Below are 23,236 nucleotides of genomic sequence, written 5' to 3'. Positions count from 1 at the left end.
TATATAGAATATTATTTAGGCAATGTCTATCCTACTTCCACAACATACTTCCTACGTCTTTACAGCAATCGCCTGTAGATGAGAGACATGGATATAATACCAGACAGGCACCAAGTGGTCACTTTACTTGTCCTCTACCCAAAACCAATGCACTCAAAAAAACAGTAATGTACAGAGCCATTGCATACTGGAATCTGCTCCCTTCATATTTGACTCTAACCAGGAATAAAGGTGAATTCAAAAGGAAACTTAAGGCAGCAATAATCAGAAAGGAAATTAGAGTAGATTAGGTTATTATTTAAGGTATTTCTGGACTGACAAAAATAATTTGTTTTTAATTCTCTGTTTTTTGTTTTTTGCATTTTTTACATGTAATGTAAATGTTGGTTACTAAGTCTGTGTTTTGGTCACCAACAATGATCATGCTGTACTGCACTTTTTTTAATATGTATTGTAATGTCTTTTGCCTGGACCCCAGGAAGAATAGTCTCCACTATGGTGTGTAGACTAATGGGGATCTTTAATAAACTAAACTAAACTTCCATTCATAACCTTTGTTTTCTGAATAAAGTAAGTTCCAATTTAGCTGGTTCAATATCCGGCTCGTCTTGGCTATGTGGTGCAGATTCTAAAAAAAAATAAAAAAAAATTTAGCTGGCACATTTTCAACATTTAGCTCACTTTCCTCACATTTAGCGAATTTTCCCGACACTTGAGACAGAAAATCATGTAAAACAACACGTTATATGTAATCGTCGACTATATGTTCAAATGTAAAAAATCCATGTTAAAAATTATATACAAATGTCATAAATTGAAGACACAATTAGGTTTTACATTTAACATTTAGATACACATTTTAAATTTAGATAGAAAGACCTAAGACAGAATGACTCTGCTGTCTACAAGTTTAGGTTCACAACAAACCTACCCGGCGAGGAATATACTGGTGACCCTGGAGTGATGTTATCTGTAACAGGTAACCTATGATGAGTCGTGTGTGTGTGTGTGTGTGTGTGTGTGTGTGTGTGTGTGTGTGTGTGTGTGTGTGTGTGTGTGTGTGTGTGTGTGTGTGTGTGTGTGTGTGTGTGTGTGTGTGTGTGTGTGTGCGCGTGTTTGCCTGCCTGCGTGCGTGTGTACTTGAGTAAGAAGCAGAAGGACAGAAGATTAATAAAATGATAATAAAAAATAGCAGATGATAAAACAAGACACAAGGAAAATTCTATGATAGGCCCAATAGTTTGCAGGTTTCTGTTCTTCTGCTCATCATGGTGGGATGAGGAAGGAAGTCTTTCAATATGTTTTGGTGTCAGCAATTCAGCTGCATGATGAACTGGAACCACAGACTAGATGTCAGACCAGCATCCTCCTCTACAGTAAGAGGTTGTATGTTCTTAACTTGTATTCCAATGCTTAACACATTTAGTTTTCCCTGTTCTACCTTTAATTGTGTTTTTGACCTGCAGGTGTGTTTAAATATCTCCCCAGAAAAACAGATTGAGAGAGGAGAGGACTCACTATGAATTTAAGATCAGCAGCAAGAGGATTTCTAGTTTTCCTTCTGTCAGCACCAGGTTGGTTGATTGGTTGATACATTGTTAACATTTAGTTGAACTGTTTCAATAACATGACAACCAAGCACGTGGAATGAGGAGAGGGTGAAACCACAGCATTTTTAAGATAAATTAATAATAAATAGAACATTAAAGAATCACCCTGTAGAACGCTGTGTTTGGTTAAACAGACCACGAATAGAGAATGGTCCACTTTATTTGTTTCAGTTATGGTTCATTACTTCACTGCAAGTTGTATACAGCCTCTTGTAGTGAAAGTACTGTACTGGTTTATACATCACAATACGCAATACCGGTTGCTAGGCAAACCTTAACTATTTACTTAATCAAAGGGTTAATTTTGTTTGTGTTAGACTTTTTGAGAGAAGGTAAATGTCAAAAGCTACAGTTTTCCCACCATTTATTCCATTAATGATGATTTAGACATTTTCTGCTGCAATGTTGGAATTCTGATTAAGTGGTAGACACTGCATGCCCTCTCCTGTCCCCTCTCCACTCTCCTCTCCTGCTTTCCTCTCCTTGTCTCCTCTCCTCTCGTTTCCTTGTCTCCTCTCCTCTATTTGTCTCCTCTCCTCCTCCTTGTCTCCACTCTTCTCCCCTCCTTACTTTGTCTCCTCACCACTACTCCTATATCCTTCTTTCCTCTCCTTCTCTCCAATCCTAACCTTCTCTCCTCTCTTCACCTCCTCTCCTCTTCAAACCTTTTCTACTCATCAAACTAATTACATTTAGCCAGTCACATTACCACAAAAGAAGAACATGGACTATGGGGCGGAAGCCTATAGTTTTATTATCGAGGCTTATTACTGCATGGCTCAATGTTACAAATAATGTGCCCATATAGTAACGTTTTTAAGGCTTAATTTCAATTAATGTGAATCCTGTTGCAATTGCAAAAATATCTTTTTATCTTAACAACCCAATCTTAATTTGGCTTCAAATAAAAAATAATAACTATTTTATATTTCAGGGGGGTTTGAACTCCATACCTCCCTGGCTATTCCACTAGTGTCATGCGTGATGTTCTGGAATGTTCCTCTCACAGCTCAGGGGTCAGCATGTATCTGTAGTTTTCTTCTCCCCCCACCAGCCTTCATCTCATTATGTATCTTCTGATCCGTTCATCAGGTGAACCTCTGTGTCTTGTTCGTTCTCAATGAGATGCGTTTGTTTTTTCACAGTGCTTCAGGGCAAAGGTGCCTGGACAGTTACTTACTCAACTAGTAATGTCTGTGCTTTAAGAGGAGCAATGGTTGACATCAGCTGCACTTATGAATACGCTGACGACATACAGCACGAAGAAGCAACAGTCAATTCACTGTGGTTTACTAAAGGAGACAAGTCTCAGCCAGTTGATCTGGAACACGATACAAACTATACAGGTCGTGTTGAATACAGCTGTGGAGAGATCCATTGTCAACATCTGAGATGTCATGGAACATGTACCTTGAGAATCAAAGACCTGAGACATAGTGACTCTGCTGTCTACAAGTTTAGGTTCACAACAAGACACGCCAGGCAATATACTGGTGACCCTGGAGTCACGTTATCTGTAACAGGTAAACTATGATGAGTCCAGTGTGTGTGTGTGTGTGTGTGTGTGTGTGTGTGTGTGTGTGTGTGTGTGTGTGTGTGTGTGTGTGTGTGTGTGTGTGTGTGTGTGTGTGTGTGTGCGTGCGTGCGTGCGTTTTAGAAGATATGTGTGTACGTGTACATTTTTGGGTTGTCTTATCTTAATATTCTTTTATAATTGTGTGTAACTTTGTTTTCACACCTAGATCTCCGGGTGAAGGTGTCCATTCCTTCCCCTATAAGCAGTCCTGACTGGACAAAGCTGGAGTGTCTCAGTACGTGTGATCTACCTGGTGACCCTACCTACATCTGGTTTTGGAATGGATTTAATGTAGGAGATGGAAAGTGGTACTGGAACCAACCTGAGGGTGGAGAAATCTTTTCATGTGCTGTTGAAGGATACGAACATCTCCGCTCTCCTGTAGTGTGTAAGTCTATTCCACAATACACTGACATGATACCAGATGTGATGGACCTTTGAGGGTACAGAACTACATGTTACTATGAACGAGTGCAGAGCCCGTTTAGAGCAGGCCTGTTCTGAACGGGCCAATTGCTCGCTTCCTGTTTTGCTGCTTGCAGCTTTCTCAACGGCCCCTCCTTTATTACTTTTTTATTTCTGTATTGTTAGAATTAAAACTTCTGTATAATTCATTTGATGTGTTTGTTTTTTTCACAGCACTTCAGGGTAATAATGGTGAAGGGACAGTTACTTACCCCCAATCCTCTTTGGTCTGCACTTTAAGAGGAGCAACGGCTGACATCGACAGCACTTATGAATACCCTTACGACCTACAGTACAACCCTACCACAGTCAAAACACTGTGGTTTACTAAAGGAAACAAGTCTCAGCATACTGATCTGTTATGTGATGCAGACTATACAGGTCGTGTTGAATACAGCTGTGGAGAGGTCAGCTGTGCCAGGACCAGATGTCATGGAAAAATGTACCCTGAGAATCAAAGACCTGAGACTGACTGACTCTGCTACCTACAAGTTTAGGTTCACAACAAACCAATCCAAAAGGGGAATATCCTGGTGACCCTGAAATAACGTTATCTGTAACAGGTCAACTTGGATTACCAATGAGTGCAGTGTGTCTGTCTGTGTGTGTGTGTGTTCATCTATAAGGTCTTCAACCTTATCTGGGGTTGGGTCGCGGGGGCAGCAGCTCAAGCAGGGGGCCCCAGACTTCCCTTTTTCCCGGGCCACATTGACCAGGTCTGACAGTGGGATCCCGAGGCGTTCCCAGGCCAGTGTTTAGATATAATCTCTCCACCTAGTTCTGGGTCTTCCCAGAGCCTCCTCCCTGCTAGACCTGCCTGGAATACCTCCCTAGGGAGGCGCCCAGTGGGCATCCTTACCAGATGCCCGAATCATCTCAACTGACTCCTTTCTAAGCAGAGGAGCAGCGTCTCTACTCCGAGTTCCTCACGGATGGCTCAGCTTCTCACCCTATCTCGAAGGGAGACACCAGCCACCCTTCTGAGCAACCCATTTGATGGCCCGGGGAAATGACCCCCCTAAAGCCATACTCCCGCAGCACCTCCCACAGTATCTCCCAAGGTACCGGTCATACGCCTTCTCCAGATCCACAAGACACATGTAGACAGGATGGGCATACTCCCAGGCCCCCTCCAGGATCCTTGCGAGAGTTAAGAGCTGGGCCGTTGTTCCACGTCCGTGGCGGAAACCGCATTGTTCCTCTTTAATCTGAGGTTTGACTATCGGCTAAACCTTCATTTCCAGCACCTTGGAGTAGACTTTACCAGGGAGGCTGAGTAGTGTGCTACTCCTGTAATTGGCACACACTCTCTGGTACCCCTTTTTTAACCGGGTAACAACCACCCCGGTTTGCCACTCCTTTGGCACTGTCCCAGACTCCCAAGCAAAAAGAGCTTTCACCATTTCTGTCCGGATCTCATCAATCCCGGGGGCTTTGCCACTGTGGAGTTGTTTGACTACCGCCGTGACTTCCACCAGGGAAATTGACGAAGAACCCCCATCAGTCTCCAGCTCTGCCTCTACCATTGAGGGGCTGTTAGTCGGTTTCAGGAGTGCTCCTTCCACCATCTGACTACCTCCTCAGTTGAGGTCCACAAAGGTCATCCTTACTGTACACAGCTTGGATGGTTCCCCGTTTCCCCCTCCTGAGGTGATGGCTGGTTTTCCTGAAGCACCTTGGTGCCGATCGAAAGTCCTTCTCCATGGCCGAACTTCTACCATACCCGCCGCTTAGCCTCCGACACGGCAGCGGCTGCAGCTCTTTGAGCCTGTCATTCCCCTTCAACTGCCTCAGGAGTCCTCCGGGATAACGCATCCCGGAAGGCCTCCTTCTCCAGTCGGACGGCTTCCCTGACCACCGGTGTCCATCATGGTGTGCAATGGTTAACGCCCCGTTAGGCACCTAAGACCGTGAGGCCACATCTCACCACCGCAGCTTCAGCAATGGAAGTTTTGAACATCGCCTACTCTCGTTCAACACCCCGACCTCCACAGGGATGCCAGAAAAGCTCCTCCCGAGGTGCGAGTTGAGGATCCCTAAGACAGGGGCCTCCTCCAGACGTTGGTGGGGTGGTGACAGGTCGCTATTTCTGGCTGTGCCCGGCCGGGCTCCTTGGCAAACCCGGCCACCAGGCGCTGGCCGACGAGCCCTCCGTCTGGGCCTCCGGACAGGGTCTCTCCTCCTCTTTTACGATTTTCCATACAGTCTTTTTTTCTGTGTGTGTGTTATGTTATCTTAATTATTTACAATAATTTGTGTATAATTTGTTCTCACACACAGATCTCCAGGTGAAGCTGTACTTTCCTTACGCTGTCGATCCTACCTATGCAAAGCTGAATTGTGTCAAAACGTGCGGTCAAGCTGGTGACACTCCCTACATCTGGTTCAAGAATGGACAGAATGTAGGACGGGGAGAGCACTACATGGACTACAGTCAGTCTGGAAACAACTATTCATGTGCTGTTGAAGGATACCATCTCCGCTCTCCTTTAGTGCGTAAGTCCCCTCAATAGCACACTGACATGATACCAGATGTAATGGACCTTTTAGGGTACAGAACTACATGTTACTATGAACAAGCAATCAGAAAGGGCACATTGCTTGTCCCCCCCCGTATTGATGGTTGCAGCTTTCTCGAGTGTTGCTCCTTTAAAAAACTTTACAGACACCACACATTGTATTCCCACTAATACACGTGTGTTGATTTGAATGAACAGAAAATACATGCAGAAATACAGAGACTCTTCTAATTATTGTTAGACTAATATAAAGGTTGTGTATCCAGCATCCAAGTACAGTGACCAAGTGAACTGCAGAGCCCTGAAGCCCCGCCCCACTGCTGCACAGTTTGGTTCAAAGTGTGTTAATGTTGAACGTGTCGTGTTTCCAAATAAGTCAGCACGGCACTTCTTCAGCAATATGCACGCCAAGCGTGAAGTAGATCAGATGAACGGTCCTAGAGATATACAGAGGACCTACATACACACACACATACATACAGTACATACATACATACATACATACATACATACATACATACATACATACATACATACATACATACATACATACATACATACATACATACATACATACATACATACATACATACATACATGCATACATATATACGTACATAGCCTACAAACATTTATTGTTAGATGCACCCAACTGCCGGTATTTTATAATTAATGAAATATAACTGTTAACAGATGCTCCAAAGACCCCCTCAGTGACCATAAGTCCCTCTGGTGAAATAGAGGAGGGCAATTCAGTGACTCTGAGCTGCAGCAGTGATGCCAACCCAGGAGCTACCTACACCTGGTTCAGGTTAATCACAGATCATTCCTCCAGGGAGACGAAGCAGGGACCATACCTCGCCTTTAGAAGGATCCTGTCTTCAGACTCTGGACGATACTACTGTATAGTTCAGACTGTGCTAAGGACAACATCTGAGTTGATCAATATTATGGTGAAATGTGAGTAAAACACATATTTTACATCATATTACAGATGTTCAAAATAAATAAATGAATCTTGTAAACATTATTTGTCAGTAAATTAATTATGCAATGTACCCAAAAACGTCTCTACTTTTTGATTGTCATTATCTTTAATACTCTCATGAATATAAATGTAACTGCTGTTTTACATGTTTCTATTTGTCTGCAGATGGGCCTAAACACGCATCAGCGTTACCAAGTCCCTCTGGTGAAATAAAGGAGGGCAGTTCAGTGACTCTGAGCTGCAGCAGTGATGCCAACCCAGCAGCTGAGTACACCTGGTTCAAGAACAACCAACCTCTGCCCTGGGAACCAAGTCAACCTCATACCTTCCCCTCAGTCCGCCCTGAAGACAGAGGAACGTACCGCTGTCACGCAGAGAACCAATATGGACAACTGAGCTCTAACTCGATATTCATGGATGTCAAGTGTGAGTTGAAAATCTTTCTCCTTTGTAAACACCTTTTCTACATCTGGTCTTTAAAATATTAAGCTGGTATTCATTTATTGCTGTATCACTGTAAAACACTATTACTCATTAATTAGTAGTATTTATTAGCATAAGCAGTGTTCTGTATCATACTGGCATTGTAGTTGCATTCTTTACACAGTTTTATATCTTTAGGGTGGATATTGATCATTTATGTTCATTACAGACGCACCAATGACCCCCTCAGTGACCATGAGTCCCTCTGGTGAAGTAGAGGAGGGCAGTTCAGTGACTCTGAGCTGCAGCAGTGATGCCAACCCAGCAGCTGACTACACCTGGTTCAAGGATCATGGCTCAGTGAGAAAATCAGGGCAGAACCACACCATCACGAATATCACATCTGAGCTTGGAGGAAACTACTACTGCCAAGCTCATAATGAAATCGGACATCATGACACTACCTTTTTGTTCATTAAAGGTAATTGTTCATTTAAAAGAAGCACACACCATCCCTACAGTCACAGACGCACAGTTAAACATTGGCAGACTAATGTTGCAGTGAGGTGCTTGAAATCATATGACTATGTTCCAGTGACATCATCATCACAGAGAGCAAGGGTAGCTGTAACAACCATTGGTTTCTTACTGGCCACCATACTCCTCCTTCTCGCCTTCCTCTGGATGAGGTAAGATGCTCTCTCTCTTTATCGTTTTCCATTCCTTCACTTCTGCTGTTGCTTCTTCCTCTTTCTGTTCTCTTCTCCAGAAGAAAGAGGTCCTCCAGCAAAGTATGTGGACAGGGAGGAAGGCCAGATACCGTGGAGGAGGTGAGACACAGGAAGCCATTTATTTCTAACCCATCCTTTACTAAGACACACAGTGAAAATTCCCTGAGGCCCGCACACAAGGTCCTACAAGAGACTTCTAGTTGTTACCTTAGTAAGGGTCCTTATCTGTTGCTCTAGCCCAGTTGCTATGACAGACTGTACATTTGTGTCTAGTTTCATAAACAAAAGTCTTAAGTTCAACCCTCTGCCCGATTTAGAAGATTCGTCGAAGTGAAACGTATTTTCTAAATGTTCTCTTCTGTCCTCACTCCCGATAGCCACCTTCTGTTTCTGTTTATGAATAGGTCTTAGCTCTGAACAATCACTTGGCTGCTGAACCAGAGAGAGAAGAAATAGAAGAGAAAGATGACCTTCACTATGCCATTCCACCCTATGGTCAACATTAAGAGACCCAACGTTGTCCCTGGGTAAGCTTCTCTTGGTATTTCTAAAGAGGAAATAGACTCTGTGTTTTGGGACTTCCTCAATCCAATGGTTCTGCTTTACAGGGTCACTGAAGTACTTCTTGTTCTTCCGGTCACTTTCTCTTCTTCTTTTCAGAGAAAGTGACCAGACACAGGTGGCAGAAACCTCACAGATGTAAATCACTGTCAAAAAAACAACCAAGAGATTTAACCAGTTTGATCTAAATAGTGAAACTAGATAAAGTGTTTCCATTTAGTTTAAACGGGACAAAGACGCTTAATTACCAGTACTGAATACTTGCCAACACTGCTTATACATGATCTGATTAATCTTGAATTGTTTGACTTATTTACCTGATTGTGTATGTTCCACTTGTGACTGCCCCAGCGAGGCCTCGCTCTGGGCGATGTAGTTCTGCTTCATCGCTACCACCTGCTGGTTTCCAGGATGTTCTGCAACTGTGAGGAGAGCTCTTAAAGGTCCCATGGCATGCTACTTTATGGATGCTTTGATATAGATATTAGTGGGCCTCAAATACAGCATTTGAAGACGTTCCCGAAATTCAGCCGTGGTGCAGATATTACAGCCACTACGAGCCAGTCGCACATTGAGCTTTCCAGCAACGAGCCGTTTCGGTGTCTGTAGCTTTAATGCAACTGAGGAGGTTCTCCGATGTCTCTGGTTCTTACATGTCCACATCAATCTGAAGTAGACTGAACCACGACATGGAGGAGAAAGGGATTGTTGACTGCGGTTGTCTCCCGCCGGAACCTCGCTGCCGAGGGACCACCGCCTCGGCAGCTCGCAACGCTTAGGCACTTCTCCTGCAGCGGGCAGCGCCGAGGCGGTGGTCCCTCGGCAGCGGGAAGCGGAGCTCAAGCGGGAGACATTCGTGGGCATCAATCCCTTTCTCCTCCATGTCGTGGTTCATGTACTTCAGGGAGTCAAAGCCAAAGTTTCTTTACCCCAATTCCTTCTCAACCAAGGCTGAGATAACCCCCACTACGAGTGGAAATACCAGAGACGAGAGTCAGACGTGTTATGCCCCATAACACGTCGGTTATCCAAATAACGAAGACGGTTATCCAAATAACGAAGTGTAAAACACTTGCATTACAGTGTGTGTAAACACACACACACACACACACACACACACACACACACACACACACACACACACACACACACACACACACACACACACACACACACATGGCGCTCGCACGTTGGAATCTCATTGGCGGGCCAAAGTCTCTGGGCTGGCAAGGCAGAGAAAGGGGAGGTGGCATCCCCCCTTATGACGACATACAGGGAAAATTCCAAAACGAAGCGTCTGAGCTTTGTTTTCTCAAAGGCGGAGCAGAATGCCTTGTGCTCGTTTTGCACCCAACACAATTCCTAGCTACTGGGGTAGTATAGGTAGACTAGGGGAACTCATATTAATGTTAGAAAACTTCAGAAAGTGTCATTTTCATGCCATGGGATCTTTAACGGAAAATACCTGTCTGGGTTGGTAGGCTAACCATCCTAGCTGTCCTGGCTTCACTAAAGCATAATTGTATTTCAAAGAGAATTCCTCCTGTTGAATAACTTTGAACGTTTCAATGAAACAAAAGTACACCAACCCTTTGTGAGACACAAACACAACCTTGCTCAACTTAGTCTGAATAAATTGCTCTTGCTTGATGCATGTGTCTAAAGTTATTGCGCTTTTAATGTTTAAAATCAAAGTTATTGATTTCTCTGGATTTCTATCAAAAGCCTACGTGCAGGTTCACCGGAAGTTTTGATTAATGGGTACATTAGCGCTCAAAATATGTGTATCATTTATAAAATGTCTCCAATAGTGTTAAAAGTCCAGTTTTTGGCGTTTTTGGCAGTAACGGGTGTTTTCTACCGCCATTCACCTCAGCCTAGTTCTAGAACTATGGCGTCTAAGAGGTGGCAAGAACCACAAATAACATGTATGATGGCCCACAGCCATATGATTTCAAACCTGTCAGACGTGAGAGGGCGAATTAGGAATTGTCGAGAACTGATGGCGGTCAAAGCCAATTAAATGCATGCAGAGGAGAATGAGTGGAGAGTTGCTATCATTTAGCAACGCAGCAACGATGAACAGCAGTGCATACAATAATGACACTTTTATTTATTTTTACTGTCAGTTCATAGCACCGAGTGAAAGTAAACGTTTTCTTTATATCTAGTGACAGCGATTATGTCGTTCAGATAAGTACAGGTAAACTTAGTCAGATCTAGAAATAGTTAGGCCTAATGCTAGCTATGGGCTATCTTAGCCTATCGGACACGCAATCAGTGCACTTGCAAATGAGTGCCTGCAAGTATAACCGATCATGGTGTGACATTATTTAACCATCAATCTACCGCAAACACGACCAGACAGATAATAATAATAATAATAATAATACATTTAATTTAGAGGCGCCTTTCAAGACACCCAAGGTCACCTTACAGAGCATATAGTCATCATTCAAAACTATGTAAAACAGACTAGGAATAAAAGGAAAACAGAGGTTAAACATGAAGAATAATAATAATTAATAACACTCAAAGACGCCAAAAGTGAAGGGGGGACCTCACTAACCACCACCAATATGTAGCACCCAGTTGGGTGATGCACGGCAGCCAATTGGCGCCAGAACGCTCACTACACACCAGCTTGAGGTGGAGAGTTAGGGATGAGGTGGAGAGTGAGGGAAAAGAACATTTAAACACTATCTACCATATTTAAACAATGTCGATCACATTTAAGCAATATCGACCACATGTAAACACTATCGACCACATTTAAACACTATGGACCACATGTAAACACTATCGACCACATGTAAACACTATCGCCCATATTTAAACACTATCGCCCACATTTAAACACTATGGACCACATATTTACATTGTGGATGTACATTGAACACACACACAAAGCACATCGTCCAACCCGGCAGATGTTGACAGACAGCCCACAACAACCATCTTCAACATTCAGTCAATAAAAAGATTTAAAGACTAGCCTCTTACCATAAGTTAGAATGGACCACAAGTATGTGATTGATACAGTCTGGTTTAGCTTTCGCTTGCTATCCGTTTTTAGTATGACTTCTAGTATGAAGCTCAGTCACTATTTACTTTGCCTTCGGCGAATAATTGTTGATTAAATTTTTTAGTATACGACACGTGAACACTCCAAAAATAAACAAGATAACACTTTTGCCGGGATTTATTTGTTTTTATTAGCGGTTTATTTGTTGTTATTAGCGGACATTTTGCGATGAAAACAATATAGAGTTTGAGGTGTCAATCATGGGATATTGCCCAATATCTCGAGACAGAGAATCAATCAAATTGCGCCATCTTAGGAGTGTGGCGACCCGGCCCCAGGAATGTCTCTCTCACGCCGAAAAAATCACACGCCAAGACCCGGTCAAAGCCCGGTAGGGCGTTTATTCATTAAGTAACGGAAAAAACCTGCGTGGTCTGTGCCCAACGTGGGAAAACCAAAAATCATACAAGTGACTCTGTGAGCCACGGTGGTGTCCAGGGGAATTGTCTCCCCGGCCGGGCCGGTCTAGTCCCTGGCGAGGGAGGTCACTCCCGTCGTTCATGCCGTCCCGGTGGTGTGTGCCGTGTTGGCGCGCGTCGTCCTGGCCTGTGGGTTCTCTCGTGGTCGCCGGGGAAAGTCTGTTATATCCACGAGTCTGCCTGTCCGTATTGGGTCCTGGAGGTACTCCGCTCCGCTCGGACTCCCGGTTCCCCTCTCTGGGAAAACAACAAAGGGCCTGATCTCCCTCACCCTCTGCCTCAGGTATTCTCCATTGTGTTTATTGGAGTTACGCAATGGATGTTCTCTGGCTCTCCCCCTCGGGCCGGGTTGCCACTGGAGGTTCACGTGTAGCATATACTAACCATATATAATATCTATGTATTTATTTATGTATCTGTATAATCTGCTGAACACTCTCTTACTAGTCTCTACTCTCAAGGATCTCAATGCGGCTTTGGTCCGTGTCTCCCCAACGTGACGTCATGCAATGCATTCCAGGGGAAATGAGAATCAATAGCAAACCGCTAAAATAGTACCTACTATTTCGTATTACATTCCGTTTTATGATACCTAACAACATTAAATACAATAAATAACAGTTTAAATCTTTATTACCAACAAGCAAAATGCACAAATTCGTTGGAACATAAACCCTGCAACACAGCCTTTAAATTGTTAGTATAGGCGAATGGTTGTGGAAGTAGGACAACCATTGTTACAATAATATACATGCACTATTTTGGTACTTTTGCAAAACAATGTGAATATATTTAACAGATATGTTAACAAAATATTTGATCCAACATAAAAATATAAACAATGTGGGCGGAGCCACATTGTTTTTCTACATGGAGAAACCACTCCCCCAGTTTCATCATGAGCCAATCCACTTGCGCTAAATGGCGAAAGTCGAATATGAAACTAACTTTACCTAGGTAGTTACATATATATCTATGACATGAGATGGCGAAACGCGGAAGTCTACAAAATGTATGGTCTTCGATGTCTATGTTGAAGTAGCCTATATGGTGGTAGAAGTTGCAATAGTTTAGATGTAACCATGACCTTTAATGTAGTGGTGCCGAGATGATGCCTCATGCAACGTCAAAGCCTCGCAGCCAGATGAACCATCAAAGTGGTTCGACCTAGAAGCTTCAAATGAGTACGCTAGGGACACCTAGTGGTGAATGAAATTATGATGAAAGAAAGAGTTTCCTGTGATGATGTGATGTTTGCTTCGTACAACATCAAAACATTTGAGAATTAAAGTCATTTCAGTGATACGTGTGAGTGTGCCGTTCATAAATATCTCCCGAGCTCATGGTAGAAAAAAAATCATTTGACAAAGATTTTAAGTCATCCCGGGCAAAATAGAATGTCTTATCAACTACAGTAGCCTACTAATAATTGTAATAATAGAACTGCATGATGACTGAGAATGAGTGTGATTAATTAAATAGCCATTAAAGTGATCTTGGAACTGTGTCTTCTTTTTGTAAAAATGTGCCAATTGTGAACCCATATCGCGGAACAGCCCGAGATGAAGCCTCGAACGTCACACGCTACGTCATTTCGCCTATGTGAATCCTACTCGATACGGAGCTTCGCTGGGGGAGGAGCCGAGGTACTCGACACACGCCCCGATGCCTCGACGCAAACCATAACATCACTACTTTAATGTTTAAGATAGCATGCCCTATTGTTTGATCTGAAATCAAGACTAGACATACTAACGACTGGAACGCGTTACTTCTGGATTTCTTGTTCCAATGTGGACCATATATGTGTTGCTGTTGGTAGTTTACGTGAGAGGACAACATTTTTTGCAAGAAGCTGTGAATCAACCGGGCTATTGCGAAGGTGAAAACGAGTGCCACAGTCACGATGACCAAACCAAAATTCATCGGGCTTATTCTCAAACGTCCAATGTCACAAACACCACGAATCACAGCATGGACCTCTTCAAAGTGTCCTGTCAGAAGTTGATAGGTAACAATAATACATCCTTTCTTCATGTGACGCATACACAATGCAGAAAAACAAGTTCAGAGACACGACACGTATATGAAATGTCCCATTGTCTCTGCAGAATCGTTTCCAATGGACGAGGTGGATGGCGACTACGTCCGCACTGTGAAGAACTGCGTGTTCTCCAGGTCGCTCCCCGCTCCGCTCAGAGCTCCCGTCACATTGGCCGCAGTCTCCAAGGTGCTTCAAAAGGGTTGTTATTAAGGGCATAGTGACCAAACGTATTTCATAGAAATCTATGATCAATAAACAAGGTCCTTCTTGAGAATTTACAATGTGATGATATCGATGTAAAATATACTATTTCATTGAGTCTCTATTCAATTGTATTTTGAAGTGGATATGTAAATGAGTTCAGTGATTGATAGTATATTCAGAATCCTGTTTATATACAACACAGTCAACAACCTACCTGTACAATTATTCAAATCATCATGATTTTGTGGTTATTTCTTATATGCAGAGCGTCATTGAGGATCTCTTGGATTTGGACATCAGAGTCACCCAGACAGATGCCTTCCTGCACTACGTCAGCGGTGCTGAACTCATACCTGGTTCGATTCCCTTGGCACACCGATACGGAGGACACCAGGTTAAACCTATTGGCAAAAAAACTACAAATTAAACATACTGCACTCAAACACATTATTCATCACTTTTCTCAAAATGTTTTGTCTGCAACTGGATATTGTGTTAAACTATTTAATGTGAACGAGGCCGATGACAAATTGGTTAACAATAAAGTTTCCTGAATGTGAATCTCTCCCCAGTTTGGCTACTGGTCTGGTCAGTTAGGAGATGGGAGAGCTCACCTGCTTGGCCAGTATACCAACAGGTGGGTCCTGCTTCACAAGACTGAAGCCAAGACATAGTTCAATAATAACAGTCATATAATAATAAAAATGATTTAAAATGCATTGTTTTACAGAAAAGGTGAAATATGGGAACTACAGCTCAAAGGCTCGGGGAAAACACCATATTCAAGGTAGTGCTGTGTTCCCGGATGGAGAGCCACGCACATTTATTCACCTTATGAATTTTTTTAGTCTTTGGGTTTGCGTTTACATATTTTTAAATATATATAAGATAGCTTGTCACGGGCCCTTTGAGCATGTCCCCTGTGCCACACATTGTTTAAAGGACGCATTCGGCGTCTCCCCCACTCTTTACAGAGTGACAAGTGCCGCTTGGTCAGGGCCTACTGGGCGTGATGTAATCCCTCATCGTTTCACGTTGATGCAGGGCTGGAGATGGTCGTGCGGTGGTGCGTTCGTCCGTCAGAGAGTTCCTGTGCAGTGAAGCCATGCAGGCGCTGGGCATTGCCACCAGCAGAGCCGCCAGGTAGGAGGGCAGCTCTGGATCCATTACTCTGGCTCTGACTACCGTAAAAAATAAAATAAATCCATAATTTTGTTTAGAATGATAATGCTTATACTAAGTCAAATGTTATTTGTAAATATAGATTTCCTTTCATAGGAAAAAAACAATTGAAACGTATGAATGCCATATCTTCTTGTGTTCTTGTGTCTTGGTAGTCTGGTGGTGAGCGAGGAGTCGGTTTGGAGAGATCAGTTCTATGACGGAAACGTGAGGAAAGAGAGAGGTACAGTTCAGGGTCCCAAAGGATTGAATTGTTTTCACTAACTTGCAGATGCGTAGCTTTCTTGAAGCAGAGGTTTGGAAGTTTCTGCGTGTTTGTCCATCGCGCTGAGCGGTGGTTTGTATTGTGGTCTTCAGGAGCTGTAGTTCTCAGACTAGCCAGGTCCTGGTTCCGCATCGGATCCCTGGAGGTCTTGACCCGAGGTGGGGAACTAGATCTGCTCAGGTCAGGATTTTAGCTATCAGTAAGGTATCAATATATTCACATTGCAAGGCTTGTAATAACTGTTTATTTTTTTTTGCTTCCCTCAGGAAATTACTAAATTTCATCATTGAAAATAATTTCCCTGCCATTGCTACAGAGGACCCAGATAAATATTTGGTGAGAATCAGACTTCAAATACCTTAGGATTAATATAATAATAATAATTGTATGTACAGTCCTCTTACTTTTTGATTGTATGACAACAATTCTGAAGCACTTCCATATGAAACGGACAAAGAAATATAACCCCCATATTTAGATTTACTTTTATGGCATTTAGCAGACGCTTTTATCAAAAGCAACTTACAACGGTTCATACACAAATTCACGCAACAACAGCGGAGTCCACCATGCAAGGCGACAGCCAGCTCGTCTGGAGTAGTTAGGGTTAGGGGTCTTGCTTCGCGACAACTCAAACTAAAAATATTTCCCTCATCAAAGGTATTTTATTCTACGGTTGTCAGGGAAACAGCTCACCTGATCGCCCAGTGGATGGCTGTCGGCTTTGCACATGGTGAGTGCCTGTACCACCTGGTACTTCACAAAGTACTTCATCATGAAGTTCTTCATCCCTGACCTCCTGTAACACCCCGTTTGTCCACCAGGGGTCTGCAACACAGACAACTTCAGCCTGCTCTCCATCACCATCGACTACGGACCTTTTGGCTTCATGGAGTCCTACGACCCGAGTAAATACAAACATTCAGGTTTCCCTAGCTGGCTCCAAAAGGGCCTCCTGGTTACCATGTAGTTTTGTATCTCAGCCATCTTGTATCCGTGACCGAATTTCTCATATATTTTTGAAAACTTTTAATCTTTAAAATGTGGTACACTGATGTATCTAGTGAAATAGCTTTACACTAGAAAGGGGAAATTGCCTTAGGTGCCTTAGGTTCGCAAAGATGAGATAAAAGAGAAAGAAACGGTTGTGACTTTTTTATTTTAGTTTTGATAGTTAGTATAGAATACTAATTATTAATACAATTAATAGTAATCGTTAATAGTGGTTGAATATTTCATAAGCTTAAAAAAGTTAGGAAATTAGCCATTTAGTGTAGCACACAGCTCTAAGCACTTTCTAAAGTCGATCTACCTGTTTCTCATTCTGTTCCTGGATTTTTTTCAAGCCATATCATAGAATAATTTGTGTCCACAGATTTTGTCCCCAACACCTCAGACGACGAGGGCCGCTACAGCATCGGAGCGCAGGCTGACGTGGGTCTGTTCAACCTGGAGAAGCTTCTAGAATCCCTGCAGCCCGCCCTCTCCCCCAGCCAGCAGCAGCGGTGCGTACAACTATGGTCCACATGGTGTAACGTAAAGCAGCACTCTCTCATACCAGGAGATGGACCAGCGTGACCATTGTCCTTTGAGTGTGTAAGGGTCTAACTAGAGGTCTGTGTGTCCCCCCAGGGCTGCAGCTGTGTTAAAGGGCTACGCTGGACTTTACCAGATGAGGTATGAATACATATTGTGTTGATCGCTTTCTTCTTGGGCTCTTGGTTTTCCAACTTTAGACAGTGGTTATTTGTCTTATATATGTTGTTATTTGGTTTCAGATTTCACCAGCTCTTCAAGGCCAAGCTGGGGCTACTGGGTGATGAAGAGGAGGACGGGAATCTTATAGCCTTCCTCCTTAAGGTAAGACTCTACCAGCAAGAAGATTAGAACGTATTGAGCAGCAGAAGAGAGAACCAGACCATGGCAGCAGCACCAGAGTGTAGTCCAGGTGTATGTATGTATGTATGTATGTATGTATGTATGTATGTATGTATGTATGTATGTATGTATGTATGTATGTATGTATGTATGTATGACCACCATTGGTTTTGTGTAAGTATAATATTAATTGTATCATTAGTCTCTCTTTTCTCTGATTGGCTGCTTGTGTGTATATCTGCTCTCTGATTGGCTGCGTGTATATCTGCTCTCTGATTGGCTGCTTGTGTGTTTATCTCCTCGGATTGGCTGCGAGGTAGATGATGGAGGACACGGGGTCAGACTTCACCATGACCTTCAGACAGCTCAGCGAGGCGTCAGTGCAGCAGCTTCACCGCGGTGGCTTCACTCAGGTCCTCAATCACGTTCTCACGCTTACCTGTTTCTCTCCCAGTCTGTCTGGCTCACCAGACTTTATTAACATACAACGCAAGTCAAAATGTTGCATTATTTTTGTTAAACTTGCCAAATTGCCATTACTGTGCGAGCGGGGATTTTGATGCCTCCTCTCTCTCTGTAGGTGACGTGGGCTCTTCATGACCTCTCGTCCCACCAGCTGTTCTCTGATTGGTCGAGGTTGTACCTGCTCAGGCTGGCCAGGTGAGCAAGACAACGTCATGTCTCTTCTCAACATTGCATCTCTTCCTCAAACGTATTGTTTAGCTGGTCTCGATTGTACTTTCTGTGATTTGACCTTTTGGTCTGTCTTTCCAGACAGGAAGGCGATGATGATGAGGATCGACGGCACCGGATGAAGAGTAAGTTCATCAAATCACCCGATTTCAGCCCAACATATGGTTTATTTTTCAAGAATCTGCAGTGTTTCCCATACATAGACCAATGTGTGGCGCAGCGCCACAGAATCAACACTGAGCACCACAAATTGAGTCCGCTTCAATTTTTATTTTATAATTTTTATTTTATTACAATATATTTTTAAGTATAAATATTGAAATAAAAATAAATATATGAAATGCGGTTATTGTTGAGATAGGCTACGGTGTTGGACTGGGTACCCCCAGCCCGTTCTGCAGTGATTTGAATTCGCTCGGCAGCAGGGGCTGGAGGGCAATACATTTCTTTCCGTTTCCAATCCGCTTTTACTAGAGCCAATCACCAAGCTGGTTTTTCCCCCTGGCGCGCTATTGGCTGGTTTAACACAATGATGACAGGGAAGCGATTGTTGCGATCGTTGGTCTGATTGGTTGAAGGACTGTTATTATTTTATTTATATTGTAACATTTTACTATTGATTTTCTTTACCAAAACAGTTAAATACAAGTACCCCCCCCGAATTCCATTTTAAAGACGCTTAAAGAAGAGAGTAAACTCGGGTAGTATCCGCGAGTATGATTTCTCAGCGTCTAATCTGATTGATCAGGCTAGACCCATCATCCACTGATCATGGATTAACTTGAGATACACATTTTTGCGGCTCAATAGTGCTCAATAATTTTGTGTTGTTTAAACATAACACAGCAGATTGCATACAGAAGACCTAATCATTATGCCAGCCCCACAAAGTAAACATTGCATAACCTCTAGGCTCCTTCTAGAAGCCGAGTTTTTGTATCACTCCCTGGAATGTCCCACTGTCACCCGGCAACAGTTTCAGCTTCTCGACTATTAAAGACAGATGTTTTCCAATCAAAGTTTTGAATCGCCAAGATTCAAGGTCACCCCTTCTAAAGTGCTGTGAATGTATCCACAGGTGTGAACCCCAGGTACGTCCTGAGGAACTGGATGGCTGAGTCGGCCACCAGGAAGGCAGAGACCAACGACTTTTCAGAGGTTTGTAAAATGCTTCAGAAGCTTCTTGACCATACAGTTCGGTCTGTGATTTGAATTAATCAATATTGTTAAAAAAAATAGGCATGAATGACTACTTTACGATGATACATTCTTATGTTTTCATGTGTTTTTTTGTATCAAGATTGTATCAGTTTTTACCATCTTGCATGACATGATTCTATGTAGTGTATTTTCCACTTCTGACCACCAGGTGGTGCTGTTACATGATGTTCTGGGGAACCCCTTCATAGCGCAAGACGCTGCAGAGGAGACAGGCTATGCAGCGCGGCCTCCGCTGTGGGGGCGGAGGTTAAAGGTCAGCTGCTCTTCCTGATTGGAAGAACATCTGTCATTGTTTCAGACATACAGATCTGTGTGTATGAAACTACAAGAGTTTTTGTTTCTGAAAATGTCAGCTGACCTCAAACTTAAAGGTCAGAGCCACCTGAGAACTCATCATTCCCTCCCTTTTATTTCCTGTTGGACAGAAATACGGAGAACTTGGATATTTTCATCCGTTACTTCCCCAGGGTAGGCTGAGCATCAGAGGCTCTGTGTCCGAATCTCTCTGCTAGCTAGCATGCTAAGTGCCCTAACATGCAACGTAGCATAGCATCCACAGGGAATATGTGTGTACATTTAAGGAGAAGATAAAACAGTAAATTCTTAATTAATTTGCGAAATGGATCTTTATGTTGACTATATTGATACCAATCGAATAAACAACAAAAATAAAACTCACCATCAAATCAGCCTGCAGATATTATTTTACACTTTACCACACCGTGTGAATGTCTGTTTCTTGTGTCATGATGTGTTGATTTCACCTCAGGATTTTTGGCACCAGATTTCTGTCCCATTTCATGTGTTCATATATCCTGTACAATGTCCTGTGTTCATATCAAAATCTGCCAATAAGCAGTCAATTGACCATGGAGACGTAAGAAATGCCTGATTGCGTCTAAGGAAGACATTTTATTAAAAAATGATAGATGTCTGAAGGTTTTTCCAAAGCACTCTGCAATCTCATGAAGCCTAAAATGTTTATTTTATTTTTTATAATTTATTAAAACACATGAACAGATCATGTTTTCTGATAAAATCTAACTGGATCCAAGGTATCATAGAAACATGGTGTATTTTATTATTTCTTTCTTTGCTGATGTAGACATTCAAATACTTCAACAACAAATATACAATAGTAGGCCTACCTGTCGCTCATTTCCCCCAAAAGATTCTTCCAAGCGTTGCTTTGATCGCTGAAACATGTGCAAGGTGCTCAAATTAATTACTCACGTATGTCATTGTGCATTCGCTTTCATCCAAAGCGGCCTCCAGTGTATTCAGACACAGGTCTTTAAGGTACAGGTTTGGGTTTGGCATCCTGATCAAGGATGCCTACACGAAGGCTATTGAACCCAGAACGTTTCCACTGGGAGTCTAACCCCCTATACAGTCATTGTATTCAATTGGCGACACTGCTTAGACTCTCAGGGGCCAGGAACCAGATCGAGTAAGGTCTGTGTAGGCGGGTAACGCCGTCAGCATCCCAGTGGTGAAAAAAAACATTGCACCGTGGACCTCTGGGAGTGAGGTCAAGTGAGGTCTAAATCACAAAACTGAGGTTCATCCTTTCAATGTAATGTACAGTCGGATTAAAACTAACAAATAACAGGATTGAATTGAAAGCTAGAGAGAGTCGACTTTTCTCTTTATATTTATTGATTTTTGTTGAAATTAATATTGATATAATAAAAAAAAAAACGTACTGGCAATGATGGGAAAGTAGAACAAAATGGGGAACGACTTCACGTGACAAATGAAGAAAGAGGGAACAGAAATTGTTTGCTTTGCAAAAAACGTCTGCCTTTTTATTTTCTTGCGGTGTATATTGTATGCTTAATAACCAATATATGGTTTCATTTCGTTTCAAATAATATGTTTCTTGGAATTGGTATCCATTATTATCAATTTTATTTTCTGCTCTTCTCTTCAAACAAACCAATAAAAAATAAAGAAAAGACAAATATTACGTCTCCTCCATTTCGGACACTTTGCGCTTCCTCTGGATAGCGAAGATAGGTTCCTCTTGCCATCTCTCTGCCCTCCTCCGTGAAATAAGCAAACCGTCTGCAATGACTGCACACAAACACACACACACACACACACACACACACACACACACACACACACACACACACACACACACACACACACACACACACACACACACAAATAGTTTTTGTAGGTCATTGTTAAGGTTATGTTAATATTGGAATTCACAGGAAATCTGCTTCAGAATCTCCCTTCAGTATGGAGATTCTCCAACAAAGTGGAGCACCACCACTTCCTGAGATGTGTTATGTCATGCTGTGGAAGATAACAGTATATCAGTCAGAATTAACTTCCAAAGAATGCAATGAGAGTAGACTGTTTGTACTCGACTACATCATAATTTTGCACTTTAGCCATTTCATTTTCGTTTTTATATATATTTGTATGTATACTATTTGAAATTTGAAATAAGTTGCATGTAATTCTAACTATTATTTAAAGTGTCTGCTATGGTGGATAAATATGTTAGCTTAAGGCAGTGGCGTCCCTATGCTGTTTTATTCGGGGATAAAGCCTCGGATGTTATTTAATTAGCCCCGAATATGATCTTTGGGAAAAAAATAAATAAAAATATTCATAAACATTTATAAGTAGCCTAGTCTAGATATACATAGTCCTTCTGGCAAGAGAATAAACAACAACCTGTTTACCACCTCAAGTGTATTAACCTATCCTATCCCCAGTCAGATCTGTGCGTGTGTGTGTGTGTGTGTGTGTGTGTGTGTGTGTGTGTGTGTGTGTGTGTGTGTGTGTGTGTGTGTGTGAGGTCTGCCTCACTTGTATTCATTTGCAATAACTTGAATGGAACTTTAGACATTTGGGGATAGCATAGCAGTCAGGTAGCTATTCAAAGCTATAATAAACCGCATATTTCGTTTATTTAGATAAATCATTATGAAAAAGTTTGCATGCACAATAAAGCATACACATAAATTTGGCGCGCAGCATTTTCATTTTCACTCTGGGTTAAGCCGTAAGTGTATCTTTTGTGTGTGTGTGTGTGTGTGTGTGTGTGTGTGTGTGTGTGTGTGTGTGTGTGTGGGGGGGTGGTATCTAGATTGTATCTATGTTAAGTTAATCTTTGGTGTGTGTCTATTTGGTGTGTTTATCTTTATGGTGTGTATCTATATGGTGTGCAACTATGGTGTGTGCGTATCTATATGGTGTATACCTATGGTGTGTGCGTGTTGTGGCATCCCGCCACTTAAACCTCGGCCCGGGCGGGTCTGAGGTGGGGTGATTGAGTGGCGACGAAGAGCATCACTCTCTCCCCAATCAGCGAGATTGGGGGACACCTGGCCGGAGGCAGAGGAGCCATTT

At 42.6% G+C, this 23,236-nt stretch overlaps 1 protein-coding gene across 1 annotated transcript; it reads left to right on the top strand.

The window, feature by feature from the left end:
• The first annotated feature begins 1,306 nt into the window (after window positions 1-1,306).
• LOC130377316 (protein adenylyltransferase SelO-like) lies at window positions 1,307-21,817 on the top strand. Its single transcript, XM_056584379.1, has 29 exons — window positions 1,307-1,383; window positions 1,467-1,574; window positions 2,756-3,133; window positions 3,353-3,574; window positions 3,826-4,214; window positions 5,932-7,130; window positions 7,324-7,584; window positions 7,811-8,062; window positions 8,177-8,411; window positions 8,717-8,839; window positions 13,934-14,388; window positions 14,489-14,607; window positions 14,891-15,019; window positions 15,198-15,262; window positions 15,356-15,412; window positions 15,670-15,768; window positions 15,963-16,030; window positions 16,165-16,252; window positions 16,339-16,408; window positions 16,733-16,805; window positions 16,897-16,980; window positions 17,448-17,577; window positions 17,705-17,749; window positions 17,851-17,932; window positions 18,271-18,363; window positions 18,531-18,610; window positions 18,725-18,768; window positions 19,722-19,801; window positions 20,013-21,817. The coding sequence occupies exons 11-29, from the start codon at window positions 14,169-14,171 to the stop codon at window positions 20,133-20,135; spliced, it is 1,749 nt and encodes a 582-aa protein (XP_056440354.1). The 5' UTR covers window positions 1,307-1,383; window positions 1,467-1,574; window positions 2,756-3,133; window positions 3,353-3,574; window positions 3,826-4,214; window positions 5,932-7,130; window positions 7,324-7,584; window positions 7,811-8,062; window positions 8,177-8,411; window positions 8,717-8,839; window positions 13,934-14,168; the 3' UTR covers window positions 20,136-21,817.
• Window positions 21,818-23,236: the final 1,419 nt, after the last annotated feature.

This window comes from Gadus chalcogrammus, chromosome 23 (genome assembly GCF_026213295.1).
Source record: "Gadus chalcogrammus isolate NIFS_2021 chromosome 23, NIFS_Gcha_1.0, whole genome shotgun sequence".
In the NCBI taxonomy this organism is placed as follows: domain Eukaryota; kingdom Metazoa; phylum Chordata; class Actinopteri; order Gadiformes; family Gadidae; genus Gadus; species Gadus chalcogrammus.
The sequence above is the reverse complement of the archived record's forward strand: the minus strand, read 5'-3'. Positions and strand labels throughout refer to the sequence as shown.

What these genes read in the sequence shown, in the direction of transcription:
- LOC130377316 (XM_056584379.1), top strand. Translation starts at nt 14,169, where the DNA reads ATGTGGACCATATATGTGTTGCTGTTGGTAGTTTACGTGAGAGGACAA. An exon ending in CTTGGCCAGTATACCAACAG is followed by an intron (nt 15,263 to 15,355) that starts GTGGGTCCTGCT and finishes ATTGTTTTACAG; the next exon opens with AAAAGGTGAAATATGGGAAC. An exon ending in TACCTGCTCAGGCTGGCCAG is followed by an intron (nt 18,611 to 18,724) that starts GTGAGCAAGACA and finishes CTGTCTTTCCAG; the next exon opens with ACAGGAAGGCGATGATGATG.